Below are 20,844 nucleotides of genomic sequence, written 5' to 3' on the forward strand. Positions count from 1 at the left end.
CGGGGTGAGCTCCTTCACAGTTCAAACACATCCCCAGACTGAATGTCACGGACCCTGGTCCTCAGTTAGGCAGTCTCCTGCACCTTGGTCTTTCTTCTCTGGGCCAGGGGTCATCAGGATTCGGGCTCTGCTACACTCCTCCTCAGCACCCTTACAAATCTTCTCAGAAAGGAGGAGTGAGCCCAGGGGAACAGCCCGCAGTAGGGACCCTGCAGTCCGACCCGAGGCCATCACCTGCTTCCAGCTAGCTGTCCACACTGAGGGAAACAGCCGAAGGAGAGGGAGGAAGCATGGTGTGCTGGAACCTCGGGGTCCTCGCCTGCTCCCGTGTTCTATGACATCGGCTCATTGCATGAACACACAGTTGCTGCTATCCTTGGGCAGGCCACGCCATACTCACTGAGGTCTGGAAACCCTTCTCCAAGGACGCAGTCAAAGGAGAGGCTTATAGGAGCAGATCTAAGGGAGGGCCTGGCTAGGGTGTGCACGCGCCCCCCACCCCAACCCCAGGCAAATGGATTTCTCAAGGGCTGAGCCGACTTGCTGGAGAACCTCCTCCCACTTCTGCTCTTTCTAGGTGAAACCTCCCACTCCGTGTTGCAGAGCTCCACTCCAACATGGACCAAAGGACACCTGCCTCTCCAACTTTCAGAATTAAGTCAGCTGAACTGTAGCAGTGTAGTAAGAGGCCAAAGACATCAACTCCTGTTTCTGTAGGTGAGGTTATTAAATCTCCAAAGAGAGGTGTAACACAGAGCGGCAAGAGAACACCTTCATGGGTATTCTGCTGGCGCTCAGCAGCTCCCCCATAAGAACGTTCCCAGAAGTATGGACCTGAGTGCTATCACCCGAGAAGAACTTAGAGCCAGGAGAACAGAGCCACACAGAGGGACGAGAAAGTTGTGTGTGTGTGTGTGTGTGTGTGTGTGTGTGTGTGTTGGGGAGGTGTCCAAGGCCACAAAGGCCATTAAAATCAAGACCAGGGTAAGGACCTGGGTCTCCAGGTTCCAAGGGCAGAAACGCCTAGGCTGCACTAGGCTGCAGAACAGAAAATGTGAGGGTCGGTCCCACATGCGAATCTTAGGAGAGTCTCCCTTCTTCAGTGTGTCAATAAAAGTAAAGGCATCAAAATCAATAACCAGAATACTAGCTGCCCCTGAGTCCCCTCTGTGGATCAAAACATGGAAAAATTGCCACCTTCTGCAGGCCAGGAAGCACAGACACCTTCTGCTCTTTGCCTCTGCAGCTGGAATCTCAGCACCATGAAAATGGCTTTTGGGTTGAGTAACCACAGGCCCTCTCCCTTTGTTCATACCAACGAGCTTGCCAAACTCTAACTTCTCAGTTAGCTCAAACGACGGAGATTCAAAAGCACATAAAAAATAATAATAATTTAAAATAACAAGGCACACATCGCTGGATCTCACTCATCTGGGTGTCCTTGGACTTCTCTAAGCCATAGCCTGAAATTATCACAGGCCACTGGGCTCGATGGCCAACCGACTGGAAAGCTCTGATCACGGGGCTGTGCCTGAACCACGGAAGGCAAGCAAAGCATGTTGCTGAGTAACTAAAAGAACAAGGGTGCTGGCCCCGCCATCAGATGATCCACCTTATGTCCCAGGATGACTCTGCGACGGTGGGTCCTCTATTCCACTGACCTCTTTTTTCAAGGCAGTCCTAAGACTCCATGACACCAGTAAGTAAAGCCACTTAAAAAGTAATTCTTAGAATACAGTGATCAATGCATATGACTCTGTGGCCTTCATCCTTCTAAAAAAGCATATTCATAAAAAAAAAAAAAAAAAGTGACTCAAAGGAGTTTTTACAACCAAAGTCAGCTGGAAGAGAAAGCAAAGCCCCAGTGGGGTTTGCTACATAGAAAGTAATGAGTTCATGGCAGAACCATGAATGGAATCCAGATGCCCAGCGTCCTGTGCAGCTGCTTCCTGAAATCACTGCAAATGTCACAGGCACGCATGACAACTGCAGTCTCCTCACCTGGAGGGCGGTCCTCAACACGCTGCACGGGATACGATCACCTTGCAAGCCTTGGCTACCCAGTCACCCTCCTCTTCTGCAAAACCCTTCTTATCCCTTTAATTCCTAATTGAAAGTGACATCCCCCACCACCCCAGCTCCCATGGGATCCAGGAACTCACCTCTGTTAAGAGGTGCAACGCTCTCAGAAGGCAGGTGGCTCTAATTCATCTGCTATTCATAATGCTGAGAACTGTGATTCACACATCATACAGGCTTGGAAGCAGCTATTGAAGGAGTGACTGAATTATAAACAACCCATCCTAGGCAGTGTTTGGGGGGTATAGCAGTTTTTAAAGTCCTGTCTTCAGAGGCATTGAAAATGCCACCCTGGTTTGCCGGCACCTGAAGAGTTCATGACAAGAAACCACACACACTCGCCAGGTCACTGACTACCCCACAATGACACCTTAGAACAGCGGTACTTATTTTCTGATGCACTTAAACACTGCCATGCTCTGCTCTCTGACCTCCTGTTTCCTTGCCCTCACCCGGACCTCAGTCAGCAAAAAAGTGTTCATTGCAACCTTTCCCGTGACTGCCAGGAGCAGCCTGTCCCACACACACATCTGAAGAGGACTGAGCCTTACCGCTCTTCATCCTTGAAGATGAATTTCCGCAGCTTGAGGTCCCGCAGCACCAGGCCCCCGTCGTGACAGTGGGCCACGGCCGAAGCGATCTGGTAGAACAGTCTGGCTGCCTCCTCCTCCCTCAGCTTCTTGCAGGTACGCACAAAGGAATGCATGTCCCCATAGCTTCGCTCGAAGAACACATAGGCTTTGGTCTCGCCCAGGAGGATCTCCGTGATTTGGTTGATGTTGCTGTGGGCAGACAAGCAAAAGCAGGGGGCCAGGGACTCCTGGTAGCAGCTGATCTCAAACACCTAGAACAGGAGTAACAAGAGCAAATCAGAGGCTCCTCCTACACCCGGAAGCGCAGAACACTAACACCTCCCACAGGCATGTGTTTAAGGTGACAGACAGTACACCGAACTCGGACCCTGATCCGATCAGACCTGTCTGCTGTCTGCTGTCAGCTCTGGAGCACTGAAGAAGTGAGTGCTCTGACTTCTCTGATTCTCCAAGCTGTCATGTGAAAAATAAGCAAATGATTCTTCAGTTGGTGTTGGGAGGATTATAAGAGAAAACGAAGGCAGCATACAAATGTTAAGTTTTATCATTGTCCCCTTTAGCCCAGTTGCCTCTGCTTTTCCAAGTACTAAGGCAAGATCAGAAAGTGACACACCCCAAGAAGCATGCACAATATCTTATTTCCTTCAAAGAAAAGAGAAATAAAGAAATGCTCATCAATAAGCATCCTATCGCAACAACTAATACCCCCCTACCATGCCTACTGGTTTTCTAAATTCAGCATGTTCATTTTGCAGAGGCGGAAATTGAGGCTCAAAAAAGAAGACAAAACTCGTGCCCCCAGTGGCAGAGCTGAGAACAGGCTGCAGGCCTTGTCAATGGAGAAGCCGACTGCATCCCTCTTCCCTCCACGGATATCTAACTCAATGAACCAGTTATGCAATGATTTTCCATGAATCAGAATTAGCCTGTGAAATGCCACCTCATTGTTGCTTAAAAAGAAAATGTACCATCAATACCTTTCGAAAGAGACCTAACTGAAATGAACACTACAGAGAATTTCCGAGGTTGGAAAGGAAGCTTTCATTCAAGACCTGAGTTAAATCAGCAGCACAAGTGCCTGGGTTGGACCTGGCTGTCCTTGCTTCCCAGGACAAGGACAGAGGTGAGAGAGAGGGTACCAGGGTGAGAGGAGGGTACCAGGGGTGTAACGAATGAGGGCAGGTGAAAGGGATCATGGCTCAAGAGAATCCGCAGGAGGAACGCCCCAACAACGCCCTTTATGTTATCAGTTTGCAAACACTGAGCTTCTTAAATGGCTTTATTAAGTGAGAACATACTGTCCATGATCACCATTTTGCAATGTGGTGGGAAAACACAGGAGTGTGAACCACTGGACACTAATCCTGGCTCAGCCACCAGCACAGGGTCAATGACACCCCCTCTCTACCAAATGAAGACGCCGACTTAAATGCCATCAACCTTTCCTGGATCCTGATTCCACCCAGGAATCTGATTAAAACTGCCCCTCTTGGCTGACAGCACCCAGCTCAAATACATGCACAATATTAGATTTCCTGTAAAGGGATCCCAAGCCTTCTGGAGCTCATTCAGGGACAGAGGCTGCCATTTAGGAATCCAAGAGTTCAGTCACTCTAAGCATTTAAAAAAAAAAAAATCTGTGAGTCAAACAGGGACAATAAGAACCTCAAGGGGGCTGGTGCTAACTGGGGCTGAGGAAGCAAAGTTAACAGCATCCTTGTGAATGAACCATAATGAGGCGGCTCAGGAAAGCACACAGCTGCTGCCACTGCACCCTAGAATTTAAGAATGAATACTTCAGCCTCTCCAGAGACCACAAATCACACCCTGATACTGTCAAATGATGACCTCAGAGCAGTGACCTCAGAGGCCCGTTCAATTAGGATCTGAAATGCTTGAGTCAACTTCAACACCCAGTCTGCAGGCAACAGAATGCGGGGAAGCCTCAGAAAATTCATACAGGAATAAACACTTTGCAGGGGCTACTGACACTGTATTATATAATGAGCGTGATCTGCTCTGAAGAGCCAGGCTGCAGGATCTTGCTGCCAGGGCCTCGAGTTATGGTTATTTACAATATACTTCCTGTTTCCAGTTGCCTTTTTAAAAAATAAAAGGTGCTTTTGACTCAGCATGTTTAGCCTATTATCCTTGCTCAATGCTGAAAAAACTGAATGGACATAGAATTCAAGAAAGAAAACAACAATCTAACACATTAGAGGCAGCTTCAAAATGCAGCCATACCCTTTGTAGAAGATACCAAATTCCAAGATGGTGGACAGAAATGAAAAATAAAAGAAGTACTTATGCTTTCCCAATGGGAAGGAGCCAAACTTTTATTAGTGGCTGTAACAGGCATTTATGGGCTTGGATTGGTATTTAAACCATCACCTTCAAGTGCAAAATCAAGCCTTAAGCCTGGTTGCCAGCTTCTTTCAAATGTTTAATTTGGAACCTTAGTTATATAATATGACAGTTCAGATAAGGCTGTGAGATTAGGCCACCATTAATAATGTTTGCAAAAAGAAAGTGCTCTTTCTGCCAAGACAGTACTTATGTCAGTCTGCACAGTAGCTACCAGCACTTTTATGAAAATGATACCGCTAAAGACCCCCTAAAGCTCCTTCCTCCACTTGCTTAGCCAAAGTAGGCACACGGGAGACAATAAACAGGCTGGATCATTTTGTTTAAATGTCCCTGGAATCCCTATCTCCAGAGTGTCCTACAGAATTCTCTATGTAGTCCTCTGTTGTGGTGAATAGCACCTTTCCATTCTGTTTTTAAAGACTTTTTTCTTGGGTCAAAACAGAGCTAAGAAACATGAACCTTATGTTCTAAAACATCAAAAGGGATATGATTCAATGATGAGATTTCCCTGAGCCTTGAAGTGATCTAAGAACCCTCGGTGTGTCTCTCAAGGCAGTTCATAGATGCAGCTTTATAAAACTCACTTGGCTCCCTAGGATATACACAGCTCTGTCTGCAGAAGTCACCCGCATCACCTCTGGTAGAAAGGCAGGAAAACAGACGCTGCTGTGCCTCCCAGGGATGACCTCTGTCAAGCAGAACAATGATACTGCACTTAAATCCACTTGCAGCCACACTGTAATTGGTGAGGGGCTGATCCAATCTTTGCAATAACTAAACCAGCAGATTAAGGACAGTTTTAGGCCAGAGAGCAAGTGTGCAAATGACACTGAAAGGTCAGCCTACAGTGAAATATGTCTTGAAGGACCTGAAGGGAGAAAGAGCAAGCAGAGGCCAGAGACTTCTCTGATTTTAAACAAAGAAATACCAGCAAGATGTTCCTGCAGAATTTGGCTGCACAGTCTCTTTACTTCAAAGCATCTCCAGCCTACGAAAAATATTAAAATGCTACACTGAAGTTGAGCAAAAGGAGCGAAAACACTCACTGTTGGGTGATGTGCATATTTCAGAACAGAGTGGCAGCTCTGTGGAATTCATTCATTTCAGAGGATGCCTAGCCTATTGTGCAACCTTGCAGGACTTGGAGAATTCAATCCAGCTCTGAGCCACCTACTGAATTTTGTTTAACCGGGAACAGTTGCAGTAAGTCTGTATAACTCGGAAAAGATGCAAAATACCAAATGTTTGGTACAAGCAAAGAGCAATATTTAAAGAGTCTGATTTCACCTAAGGTCTGAACTGAACAATCACAAAACTAACTAGAGATCTCCACTAACCCAATTTTTGCTATGGAATACACAAGTTCGGTACGAAATAAGGTTATTCCACAAAGCAGACTGGTTAATGGGAAAAGTGTGATGCATTATTTGTAACACAGATGTGCAGGACAGCGCCCATTTCAAAAGCAGCACAGTATCCTCACTGCACACCCCCACCCGGGGAAAAAAAAAAAAAAACAGTGAGCAAATCTAAAATTAAGTGAGAATGAATTCTTGATCTATGTCCAATTCTGGGTAGCATTATGCTCCACTGGAGTCTTTTTAAAAAAAAAATTTTTTTTTTTTTTTTGCAACAATTCCCCTTCTCATCCCTCCTCTGATGCCCTGAGTGCACACAAAGACACACACATGCATACACAAGCCAGTCACTGTTCAGGGTCAAAGACAAAAAGAAAACTGAAGTATCCATCTCTGTATCAGCACCCCAATTCCAGGGGGCTCCAAATGCTAGCCTCAAAACCTTGCAGGCAAAGGTGTGTGGAGGGGGGATGAGGAATAAGGATCAGGAAAACGTGCTGGCAAGATAGTCTGGGGATGAGAAAAAAAGACAAGACCGACCCAAAGGATTCACTGTTCACCCAAGGTGAGCAGGCGGTTTGGATTGCCACCCTAATCCTCATTTCCAAGCTCCAGGCAAAAGAAAGATCTTTGTAAACTCCTTCTCCGCGCTGGGGCCCTGGGCTTGGCCAGAAGGGACACCTCTCTGTGTCGCTTTTAAAGGGCACCTTTGGAACAAAGGTTTAACACCTGCAAGCTCCTAAGAACAATGGCTGCTAGAGGAACCAAGTCATCAGTGTCTTAAATGAGCGGGGGATTCCCTATTCGCGTGGGGAGGGGAGGGGGATCGACAGAGGGAGAAATCCCCTGGGCAGCGGCAGCCGGCCCCGCGCACCGAGCTCCACGAGCCTCGGGGAGCACGCGCGTCCGTGCCCCCGCGCAGTCTCGCCGCCCTCCCCACCTCGGGCTCTCCCCAAAACGCCCCCGCTGCAGCCCGCCCCATCGTCTGCAATGGTCTAAAAACTTCTCAACTAGTCCAACATGGACAAATAAATAAACAAAACCATTTAACGAGGCCACGGATAATTATCCCGCGAATCTCCCTCCCCCAGGGTCGAAGGCTCGGCGACCTCCCGCCCCCGACTGCCACTTCCAAAGGGCCGGGAAACCTTTTCAAAAGACAAAAAGCAAAACCAAACCCCGGGCTCTTTACCTTGCACACCAGTTCCTCTCCGCTGTGCAGATGCACAGCACGAAAAACGTGGTCTCCCTCCAGAGGTTCCAACAATAAGTATTTTCCGATGCAAGAAACGCAATGCGACAAGTTCGGAGTCTCCGGCGGGCTCGGGGAGCCGAGGTTCGGGCTGAAACTCTGGCTGGGTTCGGCGGACCTTATAGACGACAACTCTTCGAAATCCTGGGTTTTGTTCCGCGATCTCCCATATCTCGCTATTGTGATGGGGGTAGACCTGTGTATGTTCATGAGTGTGGGGATCGCACACGACAAACAAAAAAACCCGCTGGAGAGAGGAGTCGCAGGCGAGTGCGGCTGCAGGCGCCTCTGTGCCACCGGTATAAAAAAGGAACCAGAGGGGAGGGGATGCAGAGGGGTTACGTGGAGAAAGAGTTGGAAGCCCCTGATGGGCTCCGCGAGCACCTCGTCCGCTCCGAGCCGGGCTCCCGCGGGGGGGGGGGGGTGCTCCGTCGAAAGGCAACTCGGGTCCTTTTGTTACCCCAAAGCAGCCAGCGATGTGCAGAATCGCCTCACTTTTTAGTTTTTCTCTCTCTTTTCCCAACTGGATGTAGATGAGTAACCGGAATGTTAAGGTGGAGAGCTGCGGCGCCGGGTTTCCCGAAGCGAACCCCAGGCAGCCTTCCGAATCGCAGACGGGGCGGAGAAGCCCGGCTGTAGTTTGTGCAGTCCTCGGGAGGCGCACGGCGGAGGCTCAGTCTCCACGCGTTAGAAACCAAACAAAAAGAAAAAAGGAAATAAGCACGGGTCTACCGGCTCGCGACGCACGGCAGCCAGAATCCGCGCTGCACCCCCTTTTTTGGTGGAAAGGGTGGGGGGCGTGGAAGGGGGGGGTGCCGGAGAGGGCAGTTACCTACGTTTTAACTGTAGATGGCGTCTGAGGCTTTTCCAAGATCGCAAGAGCTCTCCAAAAAATTAAACAAACACACAAAAAAAGAAAAATAGCAAGGGATCATTTAACTTGGAGCGGTCAGAGCTGCCAACAAAAGATTGCAAAAGCTGGGCAGAGTTGCCTCCCCGCTGGGCGCAGGTACCGCGACAAAGCCCAGGGCTTGGCCCGCGGCGCGGAGGTCAGAACAGGCTCATGCTGTCGCCGCTTGCCCGCGTTCCGGATCTTCCTCCAAATGAAGCCAGAAGTGCGGGCGGGGACCAAGGAGGATCAATGGTCTCCGATTTCCCAGGCACCAGCTTCCGGGGGTCCAGCGGGAACTGGAAGGGAAAGCTTCCCCGGCTCTGCCAACCCGCGGCGTTCCTTTCCAGCTGGAGAACTGGATCTTGCCTTGGAGTAATTTGCAACCACTCCGTCTCCCCCTGCCCTCAACCCAAATTGCCCGGCGGGGTTTGTTTTGGAGAAAATTGACGGCTTTTCTTCTTCTTCTTCTTCTTTTTTTTTCTTTTCTTGCCACCCAGAGGTAAGAGAGGACTGTGTATTTAAAAATTAAAGGGGCTGGCCGACTGTGCCCGAGGCCAATCCTGGCGCTCAGCACGCCCGCATCTCCCGGCGAGGCGGTATTAATAGTTACTTACGTGGCCGGGGATCTCGGAGCGAGCCGGCTATGTGTGCGCGTGTGTGTGCGCGCGCGCGCGCCTCGCTCGCGCTCGGTCTCCCCATTCAATGTCACCGACACATTTCCACGGAGCCCCCACCCCCGCCCCCAGCCGCACCCGCGACTGGCTCGGCCCGGAGCCGGCCCCGCCCCGCCCCTGCCCGGGTCCCCTCATTGAGCCCAGCGCCCATCAATCAGCCTCGCCGCTGCCAGTCCTCGGGCGGCTCAACGCGCCAGTCCGCCGAGCGGCGGCTGCCACAGCCATTGCAGCTCCCGGTCGGGGGCGCCTGCGCTGGCCTTCCAGCTCCCTCGCGCTGCCCAGACGAGGTAAACAAAGTGCAATATCCTTCCGCGGCCCAGGGTGCCGCCGCGCGCTTGGCTCTGCTGCGCACTAATTTGAAGGTGCTGGGCTGGAGATGCCTGGACTCTGATACCCTCGGTCCTCCCCCAGATCCAGTTCATATCCCCTGCTTTTTCCACGAGAAGCCAGGCATCCTCTGAGCATCAAGCTCCCTCTGCTCCGATGTTGCACTCGCTGAGCAGCTCCTCAGTTTCTTAAGAACGTACTTGCACCAGCAGTATTGCCGCCGGAGATATCAAGAATTAGTTTCATTATCTCTCCCCAACACTCCTCATTTAAACTGAAATCTCTTGCTGGCTTTTAGTTTGTGTCAGTGCCTCCCACCCCTCCCCAACTCCCCAGCTTGAGCTTCGAATATTTTCAGCACCTTTTGGCTTAAAATTTTTTAATCAGTAATTCTTCCTTCCCTGGACGGTCCCCAGAGTGCTTTGGAGGGAAACCCACCTTTGCACCCACACCTCTAGTGAGCGCTGTTGGCTCCCAGCCAGATTGCTGAGTTTCAGAAGTCCTCCTACGCCCGGCACGTGGACCACAAACACATTCAATGCTGTCATGGGGGAAGGCTGCAGTTTCACCCTCAGACTATTTTTCACTTCTTAGGAAGGTTCCAGACCACTGGCTTGGGAAAGAACACAAGAGAAGGGGCCTGTTCAGATTTTGGACACCCCAGATTTACCTAATGTATCCTGGTATATAAGAAGCAATGTAGTTAGAGGGGACTTAAAAAGAGGCCAAATCCTGGGAAAGGGGTGTTGAGAGAACTCTGGGAGCCCTCTGTGCTTTTGCATGCACGTTGGACATCTTCTCATGGCACAGGGACCACATAATTAATTGCCCACAGAAGCATGCATTTGAATGAAAAAGAGAGCTATTTATAATTATGCCCACCCACCGGGGACATCAGGGTTCCTGCAGAGATCAAGAGTTCCTGGTGGTGGGCCAGAGGTGGAGGGAGGACACTGCCTGCATCCTAGAGCATAGTTTGTAAAGTAGGTAAGATGGCCCCATGCCTCCTGGCACATCTTACATCTTACTGCCCAGAAACCTGCCTAGGACTCAATTCCTGATTCCCAGGGAAAAGATAGTTTCCCTTAGGCTCCTGTGGAGAGTCTACCCCATGGGAACACTTGACCAGCACCAGCAACAGCCCCCAGGCAACCTCTGCTCATGGGACAGAAAGAGAGGTGCCTGGTCTCAGTTTGATGGCCACCAACAGAGCTTGGTCAAAGGCTTGGGAGATCTGTGTTTTGGTACTGGCCTCTGATTTCAGATGGAAATTGAGTCCCGACATATTTTTTCCTAATGTGTAAAATGAGAAGCATAACAGACTGGCTCACCTCACATGATTGTTTCATGATTGTGTTTGCAGTACCAGGAACTCTCTGAGGGCTTACTTTAAGTTGGGCCTTGAGCTGGGTGTTAGAGATCCAGGCATGAGTAAGATTACTCTGCCACCCAAGAGCTCAGAGTCTAGCCCTGGAGAAAGAGTGGGGAACAAATAATTCATTGTGTAACAATGTGGCAATTAGAATATCAGGGCCTCCAGGGAATACAGAGGAGGGACAACTTTTCCTGGACTTCAGGGAGTTTTCCCAGAAAATGTGTGTGTGTGTGTGTGTGTGTGTGTGTGTGTGTGTGTGTGTAACCTTGAATTAATCCAGAGCAAATATTTATTGAAACCTACTATGTGCCAAACACTGGATATGAAGACACATCAACTTAAAAATATATTTCCTTTCTTCATGGACCTTGAAATAGTCCTGTGAGTCATAAAATAATATGAATAAGAGATTGTTGTTGGCATTTCAGGCAGAGAGAAGGAATGTGAAAAGCAAAGGAGTGGGCTGTTCTGAACTTCTAGTAACTCACCCAGCTTCACTGTTGATAGCATGGCAGCAGTGGCCAGGCAGGTGGCCCACAAACTGGATTGGGAAGGGGCTGATGGATATATTTATGGTAGAGAAGAGGTGGACTCAACCCCGACTTTAAAATGGGAAGTATCATGATCGTATTGGGGTTTTATGAAGATCATGATTGGGGTCACATGTCATTAATTACCACTGTACTTCCAAGGGAAGAAAATACTGGAGCTTAAACTGAACAAATGAAGTTAAGTTGACAGTGATCTGTGACTGATGCTATCCATGATTGATAGTGAATCTATTACTTCTGATGAAATTATACAGCCGCCATTACCCTGCCCCTTCTTACAGGCTAAATTTGTGGCTGAGTGCGATGCTGGTTGATCAAATTCATGAAGTTATTGTAGAGCCAGATAAGTGAGATAATTTATACTAGGCAATTTGCTTTGCCTCTTGACTCGGAAAATCTTCTCAAGTTGAAAAAAAAATATGGTAAAAAGGTGAATTTCAATCTTCATTTATTCCCTTTTCAGCCATATGATCTTGGATTATTTAGAATATCTCAATCTATTAAGTAGAGTTATGATCAGAATTTTTCCAACATGAAAATCATGGAAGATGCAAATAAAGCAACCAGCATAGTGACCAGTACAAAATAGAAACTAAATAGTTGCCATTAGTGTTGCCATTGTTGTAATCAATCCACAGAATGCAATCCAACATGGAAGAAGAAGAAGGAGAAGGAGAAGGGGAAGAGTCTAACATCAATAAGAAATGAGTAAGTTGTTAAGAGGAGGGACAATTTTTAAGCTGGGCCTTGAGCTGGGTGTTGGATATCCAGGCCTGAGTAAGATGAGTCTGCCACTGTGTGTGTGTGTGTGTGACTATGAGAAAATGTTATGTGGTAATTAAAATGAGAATCATATAACCCTAAAGAAATATATTTTTAAGCAATCTACTCTGTAGTAGGACAGTCAAATCCAGTTGCTTCAGGTCAGTAGCCTGATGTGCGTGCTTGCGCTGATATTTAGATTATGGCCTCTTCAGCTCTCAACTACTCTGTTCCCATTAAGATGCCTCTGTGGATGGCATCCCTGAAGTTGTAGAAAATGCATTCATCTTTTTCCATTGGGGTTGCAATAACAAAATATCATAAACTGGGTGGCTCATAAATAGCGTGAATTCGTCTCTCACAGTTCTGGAGGCTGAAAATTCTAAGATCAAGGCTCTAGCAGGTTCGGTGTCTTGTGAAGGCTGGAGTTCTGGTTTATAGATGGTGCCTTTAGCCTGTGTCCTCACAGACTGGAGGATGGAAGGCAGCTCTCAGGGGCCTGCTGTGTAAGGGCACTGATCTCATTGATGAGCATTCTATCCTCTGACCCAGTCACCTCTCAGAGGCCCCCACTTACTGATGCCATCGTGGTGGGATTAGACTTTCAACGTATGAATTTCAGAGGGACCTGGGCACCCAGGCCATAGCTGCAGTCTTCTTGGCCATACGTGGAGCCTTGGGCTTAAGTCACTGGGCTGGAATTCCAGAACTTCCCGAGGACTCCTCTCACTCTTTCTGGCCACACACCTACTAGCTTCTGGCCACTCGAGAGGCCTGCCTCTTTGCCTGGGATGTGGCTCCCTTTCTCTTCCTTGTTGGGTGACTCCGTGTTTCCCTGGAATTCTTTCCAGGATGTTCCCTTCACCTTGTTTGCTCCCGCACATGAAGGGCTTTTTCCCAAGTTCTCTTATTTGGCTTTGCAGATTCCTGAAGTTTTAAACACATGTTTAAAATCAAGGTGCCTTGGGGGGCGGGGGTGTGCATGGTAAATAGGAAGAAGTTTGTGGTATTAATGCCTGAGTTACAATCCACATACTGGCAATGAGGAAGTCTAAGATAACCTAGTGCCCGAATAGGTAAAGGCAGCTAGAAGGGAAGTGATTCTACTTATTCAGGCAAGAGTGAACTCGTGGGTCCGTGGGAAACCAAGGCAGGATAGCATTCTAACAGCCAGCACTGTAACACTCTTTGGGAGGCTCCTCTGTCTAAAACTGAACTGTTCACTGTCACCTTGGGCTCTGCCATTAGTGTCACATTGATTTTCATGCTCTCTTGTTGTCTTCCTTAAGCCTTGTAGTGACTCTGGAAAAAGTTTCTTTGCTCCACCTGTGAAGAAAAAGCTGAAGGAGGCTGAAGGAAGAGTACATCCCCTTCACAGCAGCACGACCCTTGGTGAGGCCCACAGAGACCCTGAGCTGCGCAGAGGGGCAAGACATCAAGATGCATTTCAGGTGGTGACGAGGCCCGTGTCCTGCTTCTAGTCTTTGGCCATGTTGGCTCTGCTAGCTCCAAGTCAAATCGATCCATTTGTTTGGAGAGCTAACTTCACTCACTTCAGTAATACTGAGATGTTAATTCTGCCTTTGGGGCGCTGAACCAGTCAGGTCTTTGTCTCTGTTTTTTCTGCAACACTTCAAATTGTTATCCTCACTGTACAGATGAAAGAACAAGGACCCAGAGAAGAGCAATGGATTCTTTCTGTGGTCTTAACCCGTGTTCAACAGCCTTGGAGGCTGTGTGTGTGTTTGTGTGTGTGTGTGTGTGTGTGTGTGTGTGTGTGTGTGTGTGTTTTGGGGAGAAGGGGGAGCAGGAGAGGGTGTTGATTCTGAAACTATAAGATATTTCACTACATCACATTGCCTGTCATCAGGTTTTCTAGAATTGACTAAGCCTTCGGCTTAAGGACCACTTAAAATCCTCCCATAACGGTGTGATTTCCTTGGTCATTTTCTCTCTTTCTTTCTTTTCTTAAACAGCTCCTGTTTGGGAAGCTGCTTCTTATTTCCAAGTTGATTCCTAGGGCACCATTCACTTGGTGTGTGTTTGACTGTTTGTTGGTGGTTTTTACCATGGCCGGCTAGGGGATGAGTTTTTCTCTTTGGACAAACGTATAAATGCAGAAGAAATTTTTGTGTTTGAACTATTTCTTTTCCAGGCTTTGGTTTCACATCTTTTCTCCCGTAGGAATAGTAGTTGTGGAGTGCTCACAATTGAGTGAGATGCAAGAGAATTTCTGTTGTTCTTCAATTAGAGGAGGGTGGGAACCCCAATCTATGAGAATTTTCTGGCTACTGCAAATGGTCTACCATCCTGTGGAGGATTGCTGAACAGTCAATAGAGAAACGTGAAAACAGGTAAGAGGAACCAGCTAGCCAGGAAGTCCTAGAAATTTACATATCTACAGAGCAAGGTTACTGTAAAAAGGCTATGCCTGAAGGGTGTTCTGGTAAATCTAGTGTGTGTTTTTACCCCTGCCTACAGACAGACTTTAGGGGGCAGATTTTTCCTGGGTCAAGATCATCCTCTTCTCAAGTGTCAGAGCCTAATGCACTGACTTCCCCACCTCCGTTTCTTCTTAAATGGAATGGAGATGACCTTCCTTACAAAGGGAATAGGCTCCATCACATGGTCACTAAAGATTCGCCTTTTACAATCCAAATATTGGTATGGAAAAAAAAATCGTCATCTCCCAGGTGGATCAATGCCTGGACCATGATGAATTGAAATGTCCATCACATTCTGGTTCCAGTACAGTCAATGACAGCCCCGAGAGCCTAGATTAAGGTTTATAAGGCTTAGCATATGTACTGGGCTGGCCAGTCTACAAAGCACTCTTGTATTTTGTCTCATGTAATTCTCACAAGAACATCTTCAAGGTGGCTTCATTACTATCCTTAGTAGAAGGAGGTTGCTAGCCTAGGAGCACACATCCAGGACTTCTGTTGGCACTTCCTGCAATCCTTTGATGATACAGTTCTCCCCTCTACTTCCCTTTGTCCTCTTTCCTTTTGCCTTTTGTCCCTTTCCCCTTCTTTCTATTACCTTCTGAAAGCCACTCTAAATTTAAGATAATCTGGAGGTCATGTGTAGGGGTCCTGTGCACAAGATTTCATTTAAGTGCAGCATTCACAGTTGAAAAACAGGAAAATGTCTCTAAACAAAAACTATGGATAACTCTGGAATAAACTGTGAGCCCTGAATCCCCAGGTGGGCTTGAAATATAGGAAGTACAGTATAGCCCCTCAGCTCTGTAGGAGGCAATCTACTCAGGGGACTATGGAAGGAATCAGCAGTAAGTCTGATTCTCTTTTCAATATGCAAATAAACTCAAAAGCTTTTGCAGTTAATAAAATGCAAAAAGTGTAAACAAATTACTGATTGCGTAATTTTTTTCCACTTAGGCAACAAGAAATATATAAAAGTATAATTGTCATACTTGGGACAACATGAAATTTTATATCAATCAATGAAAGAGTGTGCTAGCCAACTTAAAAGGGATTTGATTCCAGGAAGTAAACAGCTTTCTAAATGACACACCACTCAGTGACTCCAGGGCTTAATCTCTGATAGACCCTGGGGAAACACATCTAGGAAAACGTTCAATGCAAAAGTTGGCCAAGAATTGTTAAATTGAGTACTTCCTCTGAAGTTTAGCAGCTCTGTGACTTTAGGTAAACTATGTAATACCTTTAAACCTTAGTTTCTGCTTTTCCAAAATGGCACAATGATAATGTGGAGTTCATTGAGTTCTAAGCCTTAGGTAACATGTTCATGAAGCTCTCTGTTCAGTGCATGGATGGCAGAGGGCAGCAGTTCTTACCACCACTACAACCAACACGAGTGCTCCTGGTATGAATTTCTCCTCTTCCTTCTTCTCCTCCTTCCCACTCCTCTTCCCTCTGGATCTTTCCTTTTTCTTCTTCACACTGATGCTGTGATAGGCAAGAAAGTTAAATATATACTAAGGTGCTGCATGTCTTTCTGTTGCTGCTCTCAGCCTGGTGGGGAGAGGTAGGAACCTCAACATTCTGGTGTATATGACAAGAGTGGCAGCTGGGATTCCCAGCCAGAAAATAGGGAGTCAAACTAGGGTTCAAACTGGAGCAAATTATGTTAAATGCATTTATGACAGTGTCAAAATGAGCCTTTCCATTATGGATAACTACAACGCACTAATAAAAACTTTTAAAAAGAAAGGAAAATAGGGATCTCTCCAGGGTTGCAGTTGCAAAGTCGGGTCAAACACAGGTGTGTCTGACATATTCCCTCACAAAATTCACTAAAATTTCTCAAGGAAATAGGCAAAGCACAGGCTAAACTGGCAAAGATCACGCTGCAGAAGCCCTTTATTTAGTTCACCTCCTCTCTTGCTGGGGCCCCTTTTTACAAGTTCTTTTCAGGAAAAAAAAAATGTTACCCTGATTGTCTATAAGATGCTGCAAATACCCAAATGACTAGAAAATCATTTTGCATTGGAGACCAAAGGGTTCTATACACAGTTTGCCATAACTTAGGGTACAAGAATATTTTGAAGTCGGGGATATTTAAGAAGAATATCAGCTTTACACTCTGGCCAAAAAGGGTTTCTTGAGGAGTCCAGATGTGGGTATGGAGAGGGCAACCCTTGTTTCTGGCACAAAAATTCTAAGGGAAAGCCCCCAAACCAGTATTTAAGGGCAATAAGATTTTTTAAGATAACTTTTAAAAACAAAATTAAATGCTAAAAGTATCTGTGATAAAGAATGTCTCCAGATTTTAAAGAAGGAATGAATCAGTGCTATTGAATCCTGTTGCTTCAGACTCCGCAATGCCAGTTGGGCCCTGTTACCCATCCTGTTTTTATCCCTGGGGAGAAAAGAAAAGAAGGAATGAAATAATACCTTCTTCTGCATTTAGTTCAGGGCAAACGCTTTGCAAACACTACCTCACATCTTCCTAAGGTAACAGTGGATTATAGAGAGGATGGACCCCCATTTTGCAGAAGAAAATGTGGGGTTCCATCAGGAAGAATTGCTTTGGTTAACTCATAGAGGGTAGAGTTGGGACTCAGCTTCAGGCATGTCTGAACCCATTGCCCGTGACCTTTCCATACCGTCACAGGTCTCACTCTCTGGCACTGCCTGACTGGGTTCCTGTCAAATGACAGTGCATTAGTCAGCTTGAGGTGCCATGACAACATACACAGACATTATCACAGTCCTGGAGGCTGAAAGTCTAAGTTCAGCGCGTTGACAGGGTAGGTTTCTCCTTGGCTTGCAGATGGCTGCTTGTTCTCATGTACTCTCTCTCTCTCTCTCTCTCTCTCTCTCTCTCTCTCTCTCTCTCTCTCTCTCTCTCTCTGTGTGTGTGTGTGTGTTTGCTTGGTCTTTTCCCTGTGCTTGTGCATCCCCATATCTCCTTCTCTTTCTCTTTTTCTTCTCTTCTCCTCTCTCCTCTTCATTTCTCATATCTCTTTTTCTTCGTGAAGGACACCAGCCTGTTGGATTAGGACCCACGTTTATGACCTATGTTCACCTCAGTTACCTCCTTACAGGTCCTGTCTATCTCCAAAATCAGTCACTTTGAAGGTGAGAGTTTCAATGTCCAAATTTTGAGGAGGTCACAGTTCTGTCCACAATGGAGAGCTGTCATCGTTGGGACCTTATTATAATATTCATCACAGAAAGGGCTGTATCCCTGACCTCAGAATTAATAATAGAGTTGAGGTGCACAAGGTTTACACCAACTAACCTTACCACAAATCAAACTGTAGAAACTGCAGTTATCAAATGTAAAGTAAATAAAGGCACAGGACTTATCATTTTATGCTTTAGAATAGTCCTTGGTGCAAAGCAGTGGGAATACACACACACACACACACACACACACACACACTCACACACACAAACACAAATATATGGAATGTGTGTATATGTATATATGTGTGTGTCTGGAGTGTTTAGAGAAGTAGAAGAATCTTTTCATCAGTACCTGAAGCGAGGAAAGCATCTGAGCCGACAGGTTGAAAGAAGAACATGTGTAAGAGGAGGTCCTGTGCCTAGTCCTGAGGCAGAGACTGCAGGAAGGGGAAGCTATACCCATCCCAGGGCCATGTGACGATGGCCCCCTGGCCCCTGGATGAGAGATTCTTATGGACCAGGAGTCACATGGTGTAGCAGAAACTGCATGGCATTTGTAGTTGTACTAGTTAGAATTTTATTCCACATTTATGCACATGTCAGTTGGCTATTGCTGATGACAAATCACCTCTCCAAATTTATTGACTTAACATACCACAGATTCATCACATTTGTGAATCAGGAATCTAGATATGCTTCAGCAGAACTGAGTCCTCTGCTTCAGGGCCACTCACAAGTGTAGAATCATGGTATAGGACAGGCCTGTGGTTTTATCTGAAGGCTCAAATGGGGAAGGATCCACTTCCAAGGCTGCTCGTGTAGTTACTGGTTAGACTCGGTTCCTTTGAAGTTATGGAACCCGAGGGTCTCATTTCCTCCGTGGAGGTTGACAGGAGGGCACCCTCCGTTTCCAGCCACAGGGGCTGCTGCATAAGGCTGCTCCCCACATGGCAGTTTGCTTCAGCAGAGCAAGCTCGTGAGAAAAGCCAGGGAGTGTGTCTGTGCCTGACAGCAGTCTGTCTTTAGCAGCCACATCACTTTGGCCACGCTCTACTCTTTGGAAATGAATGATCTGAGCCATTTCAAATGCAACAAGAGGGCACTACAGAGGGTGGAAGACAGAGATCATGGGCAGCCATTTCAAAAGTTGCTTACCCTAACATTATTTAGGGTGGCCTATCAGAATCTTAGGGTGGAAATTCTTACATTCAACAGGAAAGGGAAAAAAAAAAACTAAAAATTGTTGACATACACGGAGAAGCATGACACACCTTTGACATTCTTCAAGTACTCTTTCATCTGTCATGGTTGCTCCATGTCTAGGAATCTTTCTATCCTCCACCATCTTAGTCTACCATCTCAGGATAGCCACACACCCCTGGACTCTAAGAATGGGCATATTGCCCTAACCTGGAGATAAGGAAGTTCTGAGTCCTTCCCTCTATACCCTCAGTATTCAGGATGGTGACGGGCACATGTTGGTTGTCATCTTTGTTTGTTGGATGAAAGGATCTGAATGACGTTCTTTTGGCCGTCTGGTGCCATACACAGAGTGTGGACTGGGATTGAATCAGACCTGCAGATACTTAATCAGATCAAGGATTGAAGGATCTGCAGGTGCCTCTGCCCTTCTGTGCCTACCAAGGACTCTCAGTCTGTGCCTGAGTGAGAGGGGCTACATCTGCCAGCCAGTTTTCAAATGCTTGCAGGATATTCCTAAATGATGACTTTTTAAGTCCACATTTCATAACTAAATTGATTCCATTGTTTTGAAAGAATCTCCTTAATTGAATGTTCTTTGTCAACCCAATAAACTGCTAGTTTTGCAATAAGATTCCCCTGGCACCTTTCCTGGGAGGTTCAGTGTGAGAAATTCATTCACATAAAAATAAATATAGTAGGAAATTCTTGTCAATTAGCTCAGTTCTGTCGATTGATCACCTTCTATGTGCCAATCACTGTGCCAGGGGCTGGCACAGGATAGCAGATCTTATATGAATTCACGGTATCCTGGCAGCTTTTGCGTACTACATTGTTTTCTCATCTGAGATTTTTTTTTCTTTCTTTTTCCCATCACATTCTTTCTTGGGTCATGAATCAAGATGATTTTCTTAAATACATGAAGTGACCCAAAGTAGAGAGAGAAATGTTCCAGGTTGATGAGGCCACAGCTCTTCAACGCTTCCTGTTAGGAGGCAGAGCTAATTCTATCCCCTGGAATCTGGACTAGCCTGAGACTGCTTGGACCAATGAGAATGGACCCATATGGCATGTGGTAAGTTCTAGATCTTGCGTTGGGGAGCTGAAACCTTCTACCTTTCTCTTTCAGAGTCCTGACCTGGCATGCAATGAGTCCAACCAACGAACCTGTGGGGGTAACCACAGGGAAAGGCCCCACGAGTGTGCGGAACAGGAGAGAGTCCAGTGACACCCAACCTTCCAACCAACCGGAAAGGCTTTGGGCACAAGAATGAAGCTACAAACTGCCACCACCCGATGACCTCAGTCATGCTGTCTGTCATGAGCTAAAGAGTGATGGTTGTTTCCCATCAGTAAGAGCTGAGTTTGATTTTCGCACAACCAACGGCAACAATGAAGGGTCACACTGACTTGCTTAGTGAGCCAGTTCCTCTAGGAAGCCTTACCCAGAGGAGTGGGAAGGAAAGATTCCTGCAGCGATCACAGTGATAAATAAATAAATGAATAAATCTCAGGTCCTCCATCCTCTGGTATGTCCAGCTAAGGGAACATCTCCTTCCTCGTATGCATGGCCTCAGGCGATGATATTTTTATAGGGAACTCTGCTCCCTCTGTCATTGAAAAAGCTTCACTTGCCTCTCAGTGAATCAGGAGCTCCATGAGTACAAGGGCCGAGTCTAGAAAATTATTACCTCTCTGTCCTAAAGGGTGAGAATCCATCTAGGTCTTTTGAGAGCCCTCAGCTGTGATTCACAGCCCCTTATATCTATTTTCACTCAATATTTTTCTAGGGATCT

At 46.8% G+C, this 20,844-nt stretch overlaps 1 protein-coding gene and 1 long non-coding RNA gene across 3 annotated transcripts in view; one reads left to right on the forward strand and one right to left on the reverse strand.

The window, feature by feature from the left end:
- The window catches only part of Trib2 (tribbles pseudokinase 2), a 24,827-nt gene extending 15,698 nt beyond the window's left edge, over positions 1-9,129 (reverse strand). Inside the window, exons 1-2 of the mRNA XM_005327375.5 lie at positions 7,590-9,129; positions 2,631-2,923 (exon numbers count right to left, since the gene is read on the reverse strand). Coding sequence (XP_005327432.1) covers positions 2,631-2,923; positions 7,590-7,859 — 563 coding nt within the window. The 5' untranslated portion in view covers positions 7,860-9,129. The remainder of the gene's footprint in view (positions 1-2,630; positions 2,924-7,589) is intronic.
- LOC120885007 (uncharacterized) lies at positions 8,910-20,556 on the forward strand. 2 transcript variants are annotated; one of them, XR_013429238.1, is made up of 4 exons: positions 9,149-9,502; positions 12,107-12,176; positions 13,520-14,584; positions 20,178-20,556. It is a non-coding gene; the product is annotated as an uncharacterized LOC120885007 (long non-coding RNA). The 2 variants fall into 2 exon arrangements; XR_013429239.1 differs by lacking the exons at positions 9,149-9,502; positions 12,107-12,176 and adding an exon at positions 8,910-9,040.
- Positions 20,557-20,844: the final 288 nt, after the last annotated feature.

The sequence above is a fragment of the Ictidomys tridecemlineatus genome, chromosome 12 (genome assembly GCF_052094955.1).
Source record: "Ictidomys tridecemlineatus isolate mIctTri1 chromosome 12, mIctTri1.hap1, whole genome shotgun sequence".
Classification (NCBI taxonomy): Eukaryota; Metazoa; Chordata; class Mammalia; order Rodentia; family Sciuridae; genus Ictidomys; species Ictidomys tridecemlineatus.